Source organism: Fonsecaea monophora (genome assembly GCF_001642475.1).
Source record: "Fonsecaea monophora strain CBS 269.37 chromosome Unknown Scaff46, whole genome shotgun sequence".
NCBI classification, from domain to species: Eukaryota; Fungi; Ascomycota; class Eurotiomycetes; order Chaetothyriales; family Herpotrichiellaceae; genus Fonsecaea; species Fonsecaea monophora.
Window position 1 is genome coordinate 28617 of NW_019173977.1, and position 14461 is coordinate 43077.

Genomic DNA, 14461 nt, shown 5'->3' on the forward strand with positions numbered 1-14461 from the left:
GGCCGGCCGAATCGAAGGGGGCGATGAAGGAAAGGATAGAGGGGAGAGAAGGGAGAGACACCTGCATGGCTGGATAGACTTGCGTGTCCAACCATTGCAGACGAAAGTCTTGAGCAAAAAGCAAAGCGGCCTCTCAAACGGAAGGAGGACATGTACCATGCAGAAATCGACACATCCACGAAAACACAACGCGGTTCAGACAAAGTGAACGGAATACCCATCTGATTATGCATACTCAATAGGCTGAAGCCCTCAGGCTATGATGCAGTCAACGGTGCCGGAAAATAAAAGACTCGCCTGCTCAAACCATACCCATAAACGCCTTGCCTCGTAACTCATGCCATCATGCCACCTAGCCTCTCGTTTGACCCTGTCTCCATGTCTCGTAGCCCGACAAAGTGTCCGTGGACTGACACAAACGGCTGGTATCGTCAAATACGTGCATGAAACAAATCGCTAAAAACAAAATCTTGCAGTTCTGTCCACCGAGCCCGTTCACCCACCGAAACCATGCGCCGAAGAAATGAGACTGTTTGGTTGGGGTCTTGGCCTATACCCAATACGATCACCCCATGACAGTGCCCTTGGTGGCCAGTCTGGACGGGGTGGGGAGGAAAGGCGGTGGTTACTGATTGAGCAGTAGCACTCTTGGTTATCGTAGAGTAGTCGAAAAGGGTGGCATGTCAAGTATAGCCTATCAAAGTCAGTAAGACACTAGCACTTTGGTGGACAAAACTCACTTCTCATGGCATCGGTGTATCCAGTCCCACCCTTGAGGTCCATCTCAAAGCTCTCAGCCACGTCAATCACGCGCCTGATATGCACCATACTCAAAGGCACTTCTTCGTGGACAGCCAGAGCCTGTGCAGCACGCACCAAGTTCTTGATCTGGCGCCCATTGACTTCACGGCGCGCAAGGTCGTTGTAATCTTGCTCGGTGATATTCGCAACTTGCATCCCTTCTTGGTTCTTAACCCGATCAATGAAGAGCTTCCATACGGTGCGTTTCGCCTTGGTCGTAAGGTTCTGGAACCGCAGCGATAGATGGATTCGTGACACAAAGGCAGCGTCAAACGTCTCCACGCGGTTGGTGGTCAGGAACAGAATGCCTTGGAAGTATTCGAGAAGGCGAAGGAAGATGCTGACAAGCGCATTGCGATGGATGTCGTGAATGGAACGTTGTTCCAAAAAGACATCGGCTTCGTCCAGCAACAGGATTGCTCCCCAACTGTGGGCAATATCCAGAATGTTTTGGAGTTCCTTTTCGAGCTTAGTTGGTTCGGTGCCCAGGTCGCCCGCACTGACCATGTACAACGGACACTTGAGGAGATCCGCAATCCCTTCCGCAGTAAGTGTCTTGCCGGTGCCTGGAGGACCGTGGAGAACAGCCACCAAGCCACGGCCTTTGCCAGAGATGATGTCATCAATACTCTTGTGGGCTTGAAAAGTGTGACTGGAGACAAGAGCCTTGACAATGGACTTGTGGTTGTCAGGAAGGACGAGACTCTCAAAGGCTTGGTCGTTGAAGACGACATCAGAAATGCCAGAGACGGTGAACTCGAGCCAAAGCTTTTCGCCAAAAGCAAAACCCAGAACGACAGGGCTGGCAATGAGCAATTCTTCCTCAGTAAATTCGTGGGTGGATAGCTTGTCGTCCCCAAGTGGTTCCGTGTTCTGGCTCCAGTCGATGTCTTCCTTTGAGTTGACCTCCACAATGACATTTTCACCATTTGGCGTCCTGACCACTTTGTACCTCTTGGTCTCCTGCACCTGAATGGTTTCATCGGAAGGAGTGGTCTGGTTATTGGCCTCCATGTCGCTACCACTGTCAAAGCCGTAGCTCTCATCGGTGTCGTCGAGCATGCCTCCGTCTGGATCGTCCTTTGGCTTGATGACGCTGGCTGGATAGTTGGGATTGATTCGGCGATGGATGGCGGGATCGACCATGACACGCCCGTCAATGTTGATCTTCAGCACTTGCTTCTTGCGTTTGGTGTATGCCATGCCCCTATGGTGACGATAATTCATACCTTGCAGGGCCACAAAATGCTTGCCTCGGTCAATGAGCTGGGTTCTCATCTTCTCCGCATGTTTATGATACTGAAGTGGATAGCAATCCAGCGAGGTTATCTTGCGCACACCTTGGAAGGAGGAGATTTCCGCGTGAGTGGTGCCCATGCCAAAGTTCTTGCCGTCGTACTCGAGGTATCGGCCTTCGACGATGTACCAACTGCCCCTCATGAAGTGCGATTCTTTGGTGGTGAAATCGATCTTGAAAGCCCGCGGTTCCTCCTGATCACCGTAAGTCGAAGTGTACACAATGGCATTCGGCTTATACAAGGCCCAGAGGAGGTCAAAGGTGATCATGCCATTATCCAGCATTGGGTACAGATTCTTCTTGGTCTCGGCAAAATCTTTGTCCAGGTATTTGACCATGACTCGAAGATGTTTGGCTTTGGTCTTTGAAATCTTTGCCTCCTTGCGCTTCTTTCCTCCAGCGTCGTCCTCGAGGGTCCTGATATAGTCCCTCATCTCTTCTAGATACAAGAAGAGCATATTGGGATCCAGGTGCGGCGTATCTTCTACCAGGCTGATTCCCTTGACGCCCGCCATGACATGTTGAAGGCATTGCTTGAGAGGTTCGGATTTGATGTCGACAACCGTTGCCAGGTATTTGTGCTCCCAGTCGAACCGACGACGAACAGTGAAGATATACTGGTCCCAGATGGCCTCCCCGGTATTTTTGACAGTCTCTGTGAGCTTGAAGTTGTGGATCGATTGGTCCCAAAGTTGGTCCACTCGTTTGTAGGCCACTTTGGAGGCGCGTTTCGGCTTCTTCTGCTTCTTCGGCTTAACTTCCTCGAGGTCCTCGAGGAGGATTTCGTCTTCGAGAACGGCCTCTCTACGCCGGTTTCTTCGAGGTTTGTCATAACTGCTGAGGGGGATCGGCTCTGGATTAAGCTGGGCTCGGGGCATCCCGAACACAGCTGACGGAGGAGCAAGAGGATTATTGTCAAAGTCAAGCTTTCGCAAGGAGGATTTCAGTTGGCGTAATCTTGCAGACTTGGGGTCTTCACGGATCTCAATAACATCACATTCCCCCCGATCTGGGCTGTCGTGTTTCCTAGACACCCTCTTGGACGGCTTGACTCGAACTCTTGACCGAGGTCTGATGATCTCTTCCTCAGAGTCATCCTCGCTGTATGAGTCCTCGTCTTCAGTTGTGATCTTTTTCTTGGATCTCTTCTTCTGCTTCTCCAGTTCTTTGACGAGGGCTTTTGCCTGAGCCTTCAGCTTCTTGACTTTGGATTTCTTCTTGGAAAGCGCGACAGAGGACGAAGAGTCGCTCCCTGAGTCGCTCGAGTCGTCACTATCGGTCGAGGCTTCCGAGGAGGACTCGGAGTCTGACGATTCATCTTCCGTCTCTACGATTTCCTTCTTCTTGCTACCACGTTTTGACTTGGCCTTGCTGGACGGTCCAACTTGCTTCTTGTATTTCTTCTTGTCTTTGGCAGTCTTTGGTGCAGGAATCTTGCTGGTGGTGGGGCGTTCGGCCGAAGACTCTGCCTTCTTTGTTTCTGCTGTGACACCGGAGTTTTGGTCCATCTTGCCTGGGGAATAAAGGTGGGGAGGGGTTGGAAAGTCGAGGTCTAGTGGTGTAAAGTGTAACACTGTAGGTAGGTCAATAGCGAAGAGATGTGGATCGGGGAAGATGAGCCGCCAGCGCCTCAATACACAAGGCGTAGAAGGAATGTAGGGGGGTGAGGGGGTGATTCACAAAAGGTATAAGAGATGAAAAAAAAAGTAGGCTGTCTCAGGCAGAATTGAGGCTGAGGCAGAGCAAACGACAGCAGCAGCAGAGATCGAGTCACAGGCACGAAGATCTGGCTTCTGCCTTTTCTCAAGTCAGCCAAGAGAGATAACAAGGGGATAAACAAGGCAAAAAGAGGGAAAAGGCAGAAATCTGTGACGGCTGAGCAAGTGAATGATGGATGATGAATGTCAAGCGCGCGAACCAGGGCCTTGAGCCACGAGTTCAGTGGAAGAGGTTGTTGTTTGATGCCTCGTTGCAGCCTGCCGCAGTTGTCTGTGACCAACCATGCCATTTGTTCGCCCGACAGGCAGGTGCTAATCCAAGGTTTTTTTAGTCAATGACAAGCAGCAGTAGCAGCCTGACGAGCAAAATGGTCGTGTCAAGCGTGCCGGGAAGTAGGTGGCATGGCTTGCATGGCTTGCATGGGCAGAAAAGCATCGCAATCCAGGTGGAAGAGCAGCGCAGTCGTGCATGGATGATGGTTCTGTGTGGTCTCCTGATCAGCGGGTAGCGGAGTCGCAGTCGACGCTGAGTGGAGGATATGCACCCACTACCCAGGCCTCCCCAGGACACGTCCACGGGTGCCCAATGCCAACAAGGATGAGCTGACCCAGGCGAGCAGGGAGGAAGCTTTTCATCCGTGCATCCGATCTGTGGAGGAAGCTGGCCGCTTAAACTGCTTCAGGCCTACTTTTCGCCTTTCTCGCGGCAGAAACTCACACAAAGAACCCCGGAAAAAGCAAAAGATCCCTCCAACCAAGTGGGCACCATGCTGCACTATTCCATGCAAAAGTCCTTCGGGACTCGCCTTGGATGCCTCGAGGCAAACCGCTACTGTCGAGAAATTCGCCTCAATTGGTACAAACACCCATGATGGCGGCCCAGCTGTTGAAATGACCCTGGAAACTTTGGCTCCCGGGATGGCAGGATTTGTAAGAAGTACTTGTTATTAGCAACGCAGACATTTGCTAGAGATGCTGCTATCTATCAACTACTCGCATCTCGCTTTCGCCTCGCTTGCTTCAACCATCAAATAAGAAAGGAAGTACGAGAGGTACTACATTGCGACAACTCCTTTCTCCAAGCCTCAAATCCCTCTGCGTGGCTTCGACTCACTGCTCAACAGTTTTAAACAGATGCCACGACCTTGGCAATCTCCAGATCCCTGATGTCGTGTAGACCAGCTTTGAGAAAGGAGCATTTCGGATTTGCGCAGCTGTTGTTACCCCACTGTTCGATCGTCAGCACACTGAAACGACACAACGGTAGCACAACGAACCCCTCCAGATGACTTACCGGACATTGGTGGCCATAAAAACAATCGCTTCGCCGACACTTGGATCCTTGAGTACAGGCAATGCTTCTCGCCTTATAGCGTAAGGTGTTCCTCATGGCGGCGTCGATGGGTTCGTGGTCATAACGACAACTGTACGATTCACAGTTGTCTCGAAGATGATGCTCGTTACAGAGCTTCCGAATGGCGATACGATCCTCAAACTTTTCCAATTCCGATGCTGTGGGAGTTCTCATCTTTAGATCAATTCTTTGGCCGTTGCGGTTGACTGGAATTCCGCCCTTGCCTTCGTGGGCCCCATTAACAGCTGCAACATGGGCCGGAGGGGCAGGTTTCGGTCTCGCTACCTCGGTTGGTGGTGTGGACAACTGAGGTTGAGATGGGGTTCTGATACTGGTATTGAGCGGAAGTGTACCCATGGTTGTCAAGGATTGTGGGGTCGGGTTGGACGAATGGCTCGACCTACTGACAGCTGGGGTCAGATCCGAGCTACCATTTTCGGTGGAGGAGGAAGCTAGGCTGAGTGATTCGAGGGTGGGTGGGACATAAACCGGCTCGGACTTGGGAATGATCTCTAAGGGCGAGGACTCGAAAACATTGTCAAATCTTGTCGTCTTGAAAGGTAAAGTGCCGTAGGCTCGGGCAGCGGCAGCGGTTTGTGCGCCATGGACTAGGACCACCTTGGAGGCCACGGGGTCATGGCGATATTTGTCGAATTCGGCGATGTAGCCATTATCGTGAGAACATGCCAAGTAGATGCGTTGACATTGAGCATTATTTGCGTAGAAGCGGAAGGTATCTCGAGAGGGATTAGTTAATGACACAAGCACATTGACACGGCATTACCTCGTAACTTAGCATCGACCCTCTCTTTCCCCGGACCACAATCAATAAACTGGAAAAGGCTGCGGCTCTGGGTAAAGGAGCAAAAGAAGGTGTCGATCTGGGAAGGGTGGTTAAGGTACTCGGCAGCCGCAAGGGTTCGGGCCAGGCCTTGCTTATTTGCATAGATGTTGACAAGGACATCACTGTCGGGATTAATGCCTAGAAGCGCATCCGCCGCCTTTAGGTGCTTGATGACTTGGTTGTAAAGCTCATTGGCCGCCATGGAGCCACCGGAAGCGTTCAGGGCATCAAAGAAGGCCTTGCGGAATATGAAGCCATCACCGTCGACGAGGACCACAGTATACTTGCGAGCCACGGCAGCTTCGGCGTCTTCGGCACGCTTCTTCCACATGCGGCGGGTAGCTCTCTCATCCTCTAGATCTGACTCTAGGGTGGAGCACGTGTTGTTGAGTTTAATACAGCTCTGGATCAAAAAGTCGATCTCGCTCTGGCGGTTTTCGTCAAAGATACGGTAGTCATGGAGGCGCTGAAGCAGGTCGTGTTGGGAAGGCAAGGCAGCCATGGCGATAGGGTTTGTGGCTATAGTAAGAGGTGTAACGATGATAAAAAGGTAAGGCGGTGATGGCGGTTGCGGGCGGCACGAAGCAGCCTTAGCGGTCAGGGAAAAGGCAAAGAGAGCTTTGAGGTTCGCAGCAGGGCGAAGCGAGGAGGGATGGGGTACCAAGTATCAGAACAATGATGATGGATGACACAAGGCGATAACGACAAGGCCTTGGTGCAGTGGTGCATTGGCATTAACTTTCAGTGACAAGGCTTGAGTAAAGGAAGAGTCGATTTTGCACCAAGAAAAACATCTGCTAGAATGACTAGTCACTGGTCCAATAATAGATGGCAAGACTTTGGGCAGAAGTGGCACAAATGAGGAGGGAAAAAAAAGGGGGGATGGTAAGATGGATTAGATGAAACAAGAAACAAGTGATGTCTGGGAGACCGACAATGAGCCTACCGTTTGTTGAGAGAGGTTGACTCTCTGTCTGTTTTCTTAAGAGCAAGAGTGAAACTGTTAACTCCAATCTCAGGTTTGTTGTTGGCCAGTCGAGTCGAATCCTACTCGTAATGATACATTTGGGCATGAAACGAGGAGGGAAATGTAGACATATTCAAGTCTAGGCAACCACCGGCCTTTGACGGTTGGACGAGGATGAAGGCCAGGTGGCGGAATACCCAAGTAACATGATGGATAAATAATAGTAGAAGAAAGACGATGAGAGAGAAGAGACACTGATTCTCAATAATCTCATACGTACGTAGGAGATTCTTCTTGATATTGCCGAGTATTAATAGTGATGTTATCATATTGAGTTTCATGGGTTGTTACTGCTTCTCTTCGGTGCTAATACTCAGAATGTGCTAGGGAAGCCCTAGATACCCAGCACCACCTATAAAATATTATGTCCTCGGCCAGTCCATGATCGTCTTGGGGACCACCAGAGCTTATATGGGCGCTAGACTATGAACTATTTAGCTGGAACTCGCACCTAGGCGCCTACCTAGGTACCGAGTACACACCCACGCACCCACGGCAGCCAAGAGTCTCTCACTTTCTCGTCCTTCTCGGTATACCGTCCACCGTCACCCTTTACCCTTCAACAAATCATCCACATCATGTCCCATCATATCCATCTTCTCACAATCTCCAGCTGTCACTGGCTGCTTGTGACGACCAGGCCGGGCACTCACGGGGTTATCAAATTGCCGATTACTTATGTGTCCCCCAGTCTCAGTAGTGCCCAGCTCCCTTTGTATTAACAATCAATGCCACAAGCAGCTACATACCGAGGCACAATCTGGTAACCTTGAGGTACTGGCGATGCTTGTGGTTGGCTGTAGTTGATGCCATTAGCCAGAACTCCCCCCAATCCCAGAATCTGTGGACTGACTGATACTCTTTATGGATGGGGCAGTCCTACAAATAAGACTAATACATTATCATGACCATTTTCTTCAAGACGATAGGAAATTTCATACGAATAGGTGAACAGCATACAAAAGCCCGGTTTACTACCACCTCTTTTTCCAGGTCCTATTCCTCCTCCGCTCTCTTCTCTTCTTCCACATACATCAACATGGTTGAGAACAAGGCATTCATCTACAAAGTGAGTGACATTACATTCTCCCATCGTTGAGATAGGTGTAGAGCACTGACACAACACAATAAAGGCCATCCCCAATGGCTGGCCCGTCCCAGGTAAAGACCTGACAGTCGAGGACATTGGATTCGACGAAGCCGCACCTCCACCCAAGGGCGGCTTCACCACCAAAAACTACTATGCGGCATACGACCCCAGCCAACGCGGCCGAATGCGAGACCCGAGCATTCAATCGTACGTGGGGGCCATGAACACGGGCGAGCCCGTCATCAGCGTCAGTGTCATCGGCAAAGTGCTGAAGAGCGACAACCCCAAGATCCAACCGGGCGCCATCGTCATGTTGCTCGCCTCCGGCACCGAGTCGTACTCGAGAAAGGAAGAGTCGGCCGTCGCCACCACCGAGATCATCGAGCCGAAAGAAGGCGTGCCCCTGACCGCGTACCTGGGCCTGTTAGGCATGACGGGCATGACGGCCTACGGGTCGCTGCACGAGATCGGGCAGCCCAAGAAAGGGGACGTGATTCTGGTTTCTGCCGCCGCGGGCGCCGTGGGCCAGATGGTGGGACAGATTGCCGTCCGAGAAGGTCTACATGTATGTTCCTCCTGCTGGCTCTATTCTCTACCCAACCTCGATTCTTCCACCTTTTTCCCGAGAGAGAGAGAGAGAGAGAGAAATCTCCCCAGAGGTGAGACCTAACGAGAAACAAAAACCAGGTCATCGGCTCCGTCGGCGACGACCGCAAACTGTCCTACATCCTCAACGACCTACACTTCACCTCCGGGTTCAACTACAAGAAAGAGTCCATCGCCGACGCCGTCAAGAGGCTCGCCCCCGACGGCATCGACATCTACTACGACAACGTGGGCGGGGAACTGCTCGACGTGGCGCTGGCCAACATGAAGAACTTTGGCCGTATCGTCGCCTGCGGCTCCATCTCGACGTACAACAACGCGCGCGAGACGACGCCGTACGGCGTCAAGAACTACGCCTCGGTCGTGCGCAAGCGTCTGCGCTGGCAGGGGTTTCTGGTCTTCGACCCGAACATCGCGGCGTGGCGCGCCGAGCGCGACGAGAAAGTCACCCAGTGGATCCAGGACGGCAGCTTCAAGTCGGTCGACCACATCACCGTGGGCATGGACCACGCGCCAGAAGGGTTTTTGGGCATGCTCCGTGGCGAGAATTTGGGGAAGAGCATTCTCAAGATTGCGGACCCGGAATAACTGGTCAGAACAAAGGGGAATTGTCTAAAAAGGTCGTGCTGATGAATATTAAAAAAGAAAAAAAAAGGACAGGGTCTACAAGAACCGAGTACTGTCGACGAGGTATCAAGGAAATGTCCAGTCTTCAATGTCTATTGACTTGTTCATATCATGAATACCTTACATAGGTACATGGGTATTCCAAGGTAAATTTCCCATCGTCCATTTCCATATTCTTCATTCTTCATTCTTCCCTAGTGATTTTCCATCGTTCAAAATTCGTGAATAAAACACTCATTTGACTAAATACCTATTCGCCTCCTTTTCCTTCCTTGCCCTTGGTCCGCTTGCTCCCCACCGCCAACCGAGGACAGGTTCCTCCTGTCCTTCCTTCCTTCCGTCCTTGCTCCCTTCCTCCCTGCCCAAAGATGTTGCGTTGCGTTGCGTTATATTCATTGTATTGCATCATGTTTCGTGTCCTGTCATGTCATGTCATAAACCGTAAAGCTGTTCCTGGGCATCTCCAATATCCCGCCCTCATCCGCTCGCTCGCTCGCTCTCTCACAAAAAGTTCATAGCGACGCCGCTTCGGGGGTAGCTGTGACAGTACCCATAGAGGGCAATGACTAGGGGGTTGGTGGACAACCATTCCGGTGGTCTTCTGGAGGAGAAGCACAAGCCTCTCCAGAATCCCTCGCTGTCATGACTCGCCCTGTCCACCAACCACGGGCACTTGTGCGCCTCGTCTCCGCATACTGGGCAGGTTTCTAATAACCTGAGAGCCTGGCTGTGGTGACGGTCCTGCCCTCATTTGAAAGACAAAAAAAGGCCCAGAGGCCGAGAAAGATGCCTGAATGTTCCAGCATCTAACAAGTCGTCTCAGCATACTCAAATATAAGGTCGCCCTCGTGCAGACATGAGAACCCATTCAAGAGGTATAGGAGGAGCTCTAGTAGGAGGAATCGCAGGAAAAGGCCATCGCAGGGAAGGTAGTGGTTCATCAATGGCAGTGTCCTCCTCCTCCTCCTCGTCGGTATAATATTCCTCATCGTTGCACCCACAACGACTGCTTTCATCGAAAAGGGTGCCACAGACGTAGCAGAACTCGATGCCGCAGACACAGTCCATGTGGTCACAGCCATCAGTCTTCTCCACCATGATCCCACAAGTAGGACACTGTCTCCATTGGTGTTCGTCCCTCAGCTCATATAATTTGGTAACTCCTTCCTCAGGCGCCGGACACACACGCTCCTCCACCTCGGTAGCCCAACTGGGATGATCGCCCTGGACCCGTTCGCAAGACGTGCATGTCAATTTGTGACATTGAGGACAGACCGCCACCTGTTGCTCGGCGGAACGGTCCTTTTCTGGAATGAACGCCGAGCACCTTTGCGCAGCGCAATAGAATGGACGATGCGCGCCAAACTCGGCTTCAATCTGTTTGTAGCGTGCCACTACATCATGATCAAGCACGCTGCCCAGAGAAGATATGCGGAGAGGGATGCCGTGGCACGTAGGAGGGAAAGATCCTCGATTCCTGCAGGCTATTCGGAAGGCCTGGTTGAGACAGGGTAGGCAATAGGCACACTGGCAATAGTGTAAGATAACCAGCTCCCCGGCTTGGTGCTCCTCAAAGCAAACAACACACTCGGTGGGTAGTGTCGAGCGTTGGGGTGCATAGGCATCAAGCGCAAAATCATCAGCAGCATAAGCGTCTTCAAGCTGCTCTGGAATAATGTGTTGTTCAGGAGGAGGTAACGCATTGGCTCTTCTCCGTTGGACAACAAACTGCTCTGCCTGCCACCTGTTCCAATTGAACCCCAGAGAGCTCAAAGGCGGAAGTGTTTGTCTTTCAGGCTGCCCAAGCCTGTCTATAGGCACGGCCATTTGTTCATGAAAGAAATATGGATTACCGGGGGCAATCGGCGGTAAATCTAACAGAGGATTGGGTAAGGGAGCCGGTCTTTTCCAAGGGGTTTCTTCGAGGTATGTTCTTCCACCTGTAGTGGCTATATCCATCTCGACAGTGTGTCGCTCTTCACCCGAAAGATTAGCTAGACGCCGTGCTCTCCAGTCAAAATCGGATCGGTTGGCTCGTGCAGCGACGGCGGCGGGCTCGGCCATCTCCTGGTCGCCATCGAAGTCGACGGTACGGGACATGGTGGGAAATGTTGCCATATCTAGATGAGCCTTCCTTGATGACTTAGGACATGAACTCGCGACTCGATCCCGTGCCACCTGAGTTGAGTTGGTCGTCAGTGGACTTTATAGTTGTTTGGCGAGGTTTCCGGGCTGGTTAGCGAACATGTAGTTTAGTTCCAGATGCTAAGAATGCTGGGGGCGGAGCGTAATTGTGGGGGATGCTGGATCGGTGGGGATCTGTTTCTGCGAGATTGATTGATCAATGGACGAGAGGCTAGAGAGGGCGATGATTCAACAGTTTGGCTCAGACAACTGGGCGACTCGGTCCACGATGACAACGCAACTCGGGATGAGATGTCACACCCTCGATGGACGGACGAGGGACATGTGAAAAACGTTGTCTGTGAGAGTCGAGTCAGGGTGGTGATGATCGCTGCCCCCGAAATTCAAATCTCAGCTGAACCCAAGTGACAGGCTTGGCTTGGTGTCTTTTGTTCCGGGTGGGCGGGCGCCAACAAAACAGGGGCTCTGTTAGAAGCAGTAGCAGTAGATTGGGTGTCCAAAGGTGAAAAGTGAGGGATTTGACAGTGAGGGGACAAGGCAGGCAGGTCCAGGCAGAACAAACAGGACAAGTCATGGACTCGTGGGCAAGGTTGGCAAGAGCAGGTCGCCCATCCAGCAGGGCCGGGAGGGGTATTAATACGTTCACCAGAGAGAGAGAGAGAGAGAGAGAGAGGACCTCGACTGAGTTCCATGCGCCCATGCGCCCGTGCCATTCACGCATCCTTGCCATCCATGCGTCTGATTGATTGAGTGCCAGGGCGTCCAGTTCCAGCCAGACACCCTCTCTCTCTTCTAACCCATCTCAAGGCCTCGAGCCCACTTCCATGTCATTGCCAGCACGGAGCTTGCTTGTTCAAGACCTGTCAGAAAATGTCAACTCAGCACACTTCCAAGGTTGTCACAACACTGGGCCTGTCTGATTGGACACCGAGTCTCGGACCCATCCATCCCTTCGGCAAAGATTGTCTACTTTTGCATCGAGTACATTGGCGGCTTTCGGGGAAGAGGGCACGGTGCATTCGAATCGCGTACGGGGCCCACGATTGCGGGAGGCCTCGAGAGGCAAAGACGGTGGGAAACATGGGTCGCAACACTAATACCGGCGGGAAAGGAGGGGTTGGTTAATTAGTGTCTTGCAGAGCGCTCAAAGATACATCCAACTAGAAGAGTCGATGAATTGGAAACTCGGTGTGTCCGTCTTCCACAAGAACCCCACGCTCCAAAGAACTTTGGAGGTCTGTTGTTTGTACATGCCAGCTCCAAAAAGGCCCCAGGGATCACTCCATTTGTCTATGGATTAGCCTTGACAAAGTCCACACCCTTCTGAATGTTCTTCTTCAAGTCTGGAAATTCGGTCAGCCACACGTGAGTTAGGGTTGCATTCCAGTGGAACTCACCTCCCAAGCATGCCTCCAGCAGGTTCTCCTCGTACTGGTTGATGCGGCCGACCGGGTGGATCTTCTGAACACCGTCGGGACCAAGCTCAACTCTGGAGGAGAAGAAATCAATGCCTTGGTCCTTGTACAAGGGGCTGTCGACGAAGGTGCACTCCACCACGCCCTTCTCGCCTTGAGCGGCCTTGAGCAAGCTCTCGGCAAATCTGGCACCGGCCATAGCCATCGACAAAGTAGCCGAACCGGCACCGTCCTTGGCCTTGACGACCTCGTCACCACCGAATTGAATTCGGTTGACCAAGGCGTCAAGCTTCTCACCGGTGATGTCGGAGTGACCGGACTGCGAGATCAAGGGGACAATGGTGACGCCCGAGTGTCCACCAACAACGGTGATGTTCTCATTAGCAGGGTCTGTGCCCTTGATTTCGGAGACGAATCGGGAGGCACGGACGATATCGAGAGTGGTGACACCAAAGAGACGCTTGGGGTTGTAGACACCCTTGCTCTTGAAGACCTCGGCGCAGATGGGAACGGTCGAGTTGACCTTTGAACAGTTGTTAGCACCATCTCATGGAAATGCGGTAAAGGCGTCTTTTTATGTCCACGTACAGGGTTGGAGATGATCAGAAGGTTGGCATTGGGAGCCGCATCAGCCGCAGCCTTTGCGAGGTCCCGAACGATGCTAGCATTGGTGTTGAACAGATCTACAACCTCGTCAGAATCGGCATCTTCATTGTCTGGAAACCATCTTCTTACCATCACGGGTCATTCCAGGCTTTCTGGGGACACCGGCGGGAATGAGGACAACGTCACTTCCCTCCAGACATTCTCGGAGACCCGAGGGAGTTGGGTCGTAGCCCTTGACGGTGCTCTTGGTGTTGATGTGGCTGATATCGGCTGCGACACCTGTTTATTTCCACAGTCTTGATCAATATTCTTTCTTGTTTTTGTCAAAGATCGTGAACAGAACGGACCTGGACCCAGGCGGATATCGTAGAGGGCTAATTGAGAGACACGGGGGTTGAGCTTCATCAACAGCGACAGAGGCTGTCCGATACCACCGGCGGCACCGAGGACTGCGACTTTGGAGGACTGTTGCCCAAAGCATCAAAACATTAGCCTTGGACGAGCTCATCCCAAGAGGATAGAAGATGCGGTGTGCGGTGTGCGAGAACCCGTGACAGAGAAAACTAACCTGTCTAGCAGACGCCGAGAAAGCTCGACGCTGGACTTGTCCAAACATTTGCCTGGCGACAGACATGGTTTTACTACAAGGCGAACAAGAAAGTAGATCCCAGGGAGCAGAAGTGAGGGAAGAAAGAGGAAGATGGACAGTGGGACGACAAGATGGTTTGATTGGGAATGAGGAAGAAAGAGAGGGATAAAGTGAAGCTGGCGAGATATTCTGCGAGGAGATCTGCACTGTGAAAAGGTTTCGAAGACGAGCTCTGGAGCAAGCGGACCTACCAACCAACCAAGGCCGGGCGTCTGGACTGCTGTCGACCCCAATGGCCCCAATGGAGAACTGTCAAAGGCTCGCTTGGGGTATCGTTGCCGC

General features: G+C 52.1%; 5 protein-coding genes across 5 annotated transcripts; 1 reads left to right on the forward strand and 4 right to left on the reverse strand.

The window, feature by feature from the left end:
• Positions 1-683: 683 nt before the first annotated feature.
• On the reverse strand, positions 684-3606 carry AYO21_06544 (hypothetical protein; the record flags this gene model as incomplete). Its single annotated transcript, XM_022656503.1, has 2 exons — positions 684-694; positions 741-3606. 2 exons carry the CDS (start codon positions 3604-3606, stop codon positions 684-686), a joined length of 2877 nt encoding a protein of 958 aa, XP_022511113.1.
• Positions 3607-4942: 1336 nt separating this feature from the next.
• AYO21_06545 (hypothetical protein) lies at positions 4943-6516 on the reverse strand (the record flags this gene model as incomplete). The annotated part of the gene is made up of 3 exons (XM_022656504.1): positions 4943-5044; positions 5111-5907; positions 5955-6516. 3 exons carry the CDS (start codon positions 6514-6516, stop codon positions 4943-4945), a joined length of 1461 nt encoding a protein of 486 aa, XP_022511114.1.
• Positions 6517-8080: 1564 nt separating this feature from the next.
• Positions 8081-9325, forward strand: AYO21_06546 (hypothetical protein; the record flags this gene model as incomplete). The annotated part of the gene is made up of 3 exons (XM_022656505.1): positions 8081-8110; positions 8175-8696; positions 8819-9325. The coding sequence occupies 3 exons, from the start codon at positions 8081-8083 to the stop codon at positions 9323-9325; spliced, it is 1059 nt and encodes a 352-aa protein (XP_022511115.1).
• Positions 9326-10192: 867 nt separating this feature from the next.
• AYO21_06547 (hypothetical protein) lies at positions 10193-11464 on the reverse strand (the record flags this gene model as incomplete). Its single annotated transcript, XM_022656506.1, has 1 exon — positions 10193-11464. The coding sequence occupies one exon, from the start codon at positions 11462-11464 to the stop codon at positions 10193-10195; it is 1272 nt and encodes a 423-aa protein (XP_022511116.1).
• Positions 11465-12799: 1335 nt separating this feature from the next.
• On the reverse strand, positions 12800-14164 carry AYO21_06548 (malate dehydrogenase, NAD-dependent; the record flags this gene model as incomplete). Its single annotated transcript, XM_022656507.1, has 6 exons — positions 12800-12852; positions 12907-13447; positions 13513-13607; positions 13660-13809; positions 13878-13995; positions 14099-14164. The coding sequence occupies 6 exons, from the start codon at positions 14162-14164 to the stop codon at positions 12800-12802; spliced, it is 1023 nt and encodes a 340-aa protein (XP_022511117.1).
• Between the last annotated feature and the right edge of the window lie 297 nt (positions 14165-14461).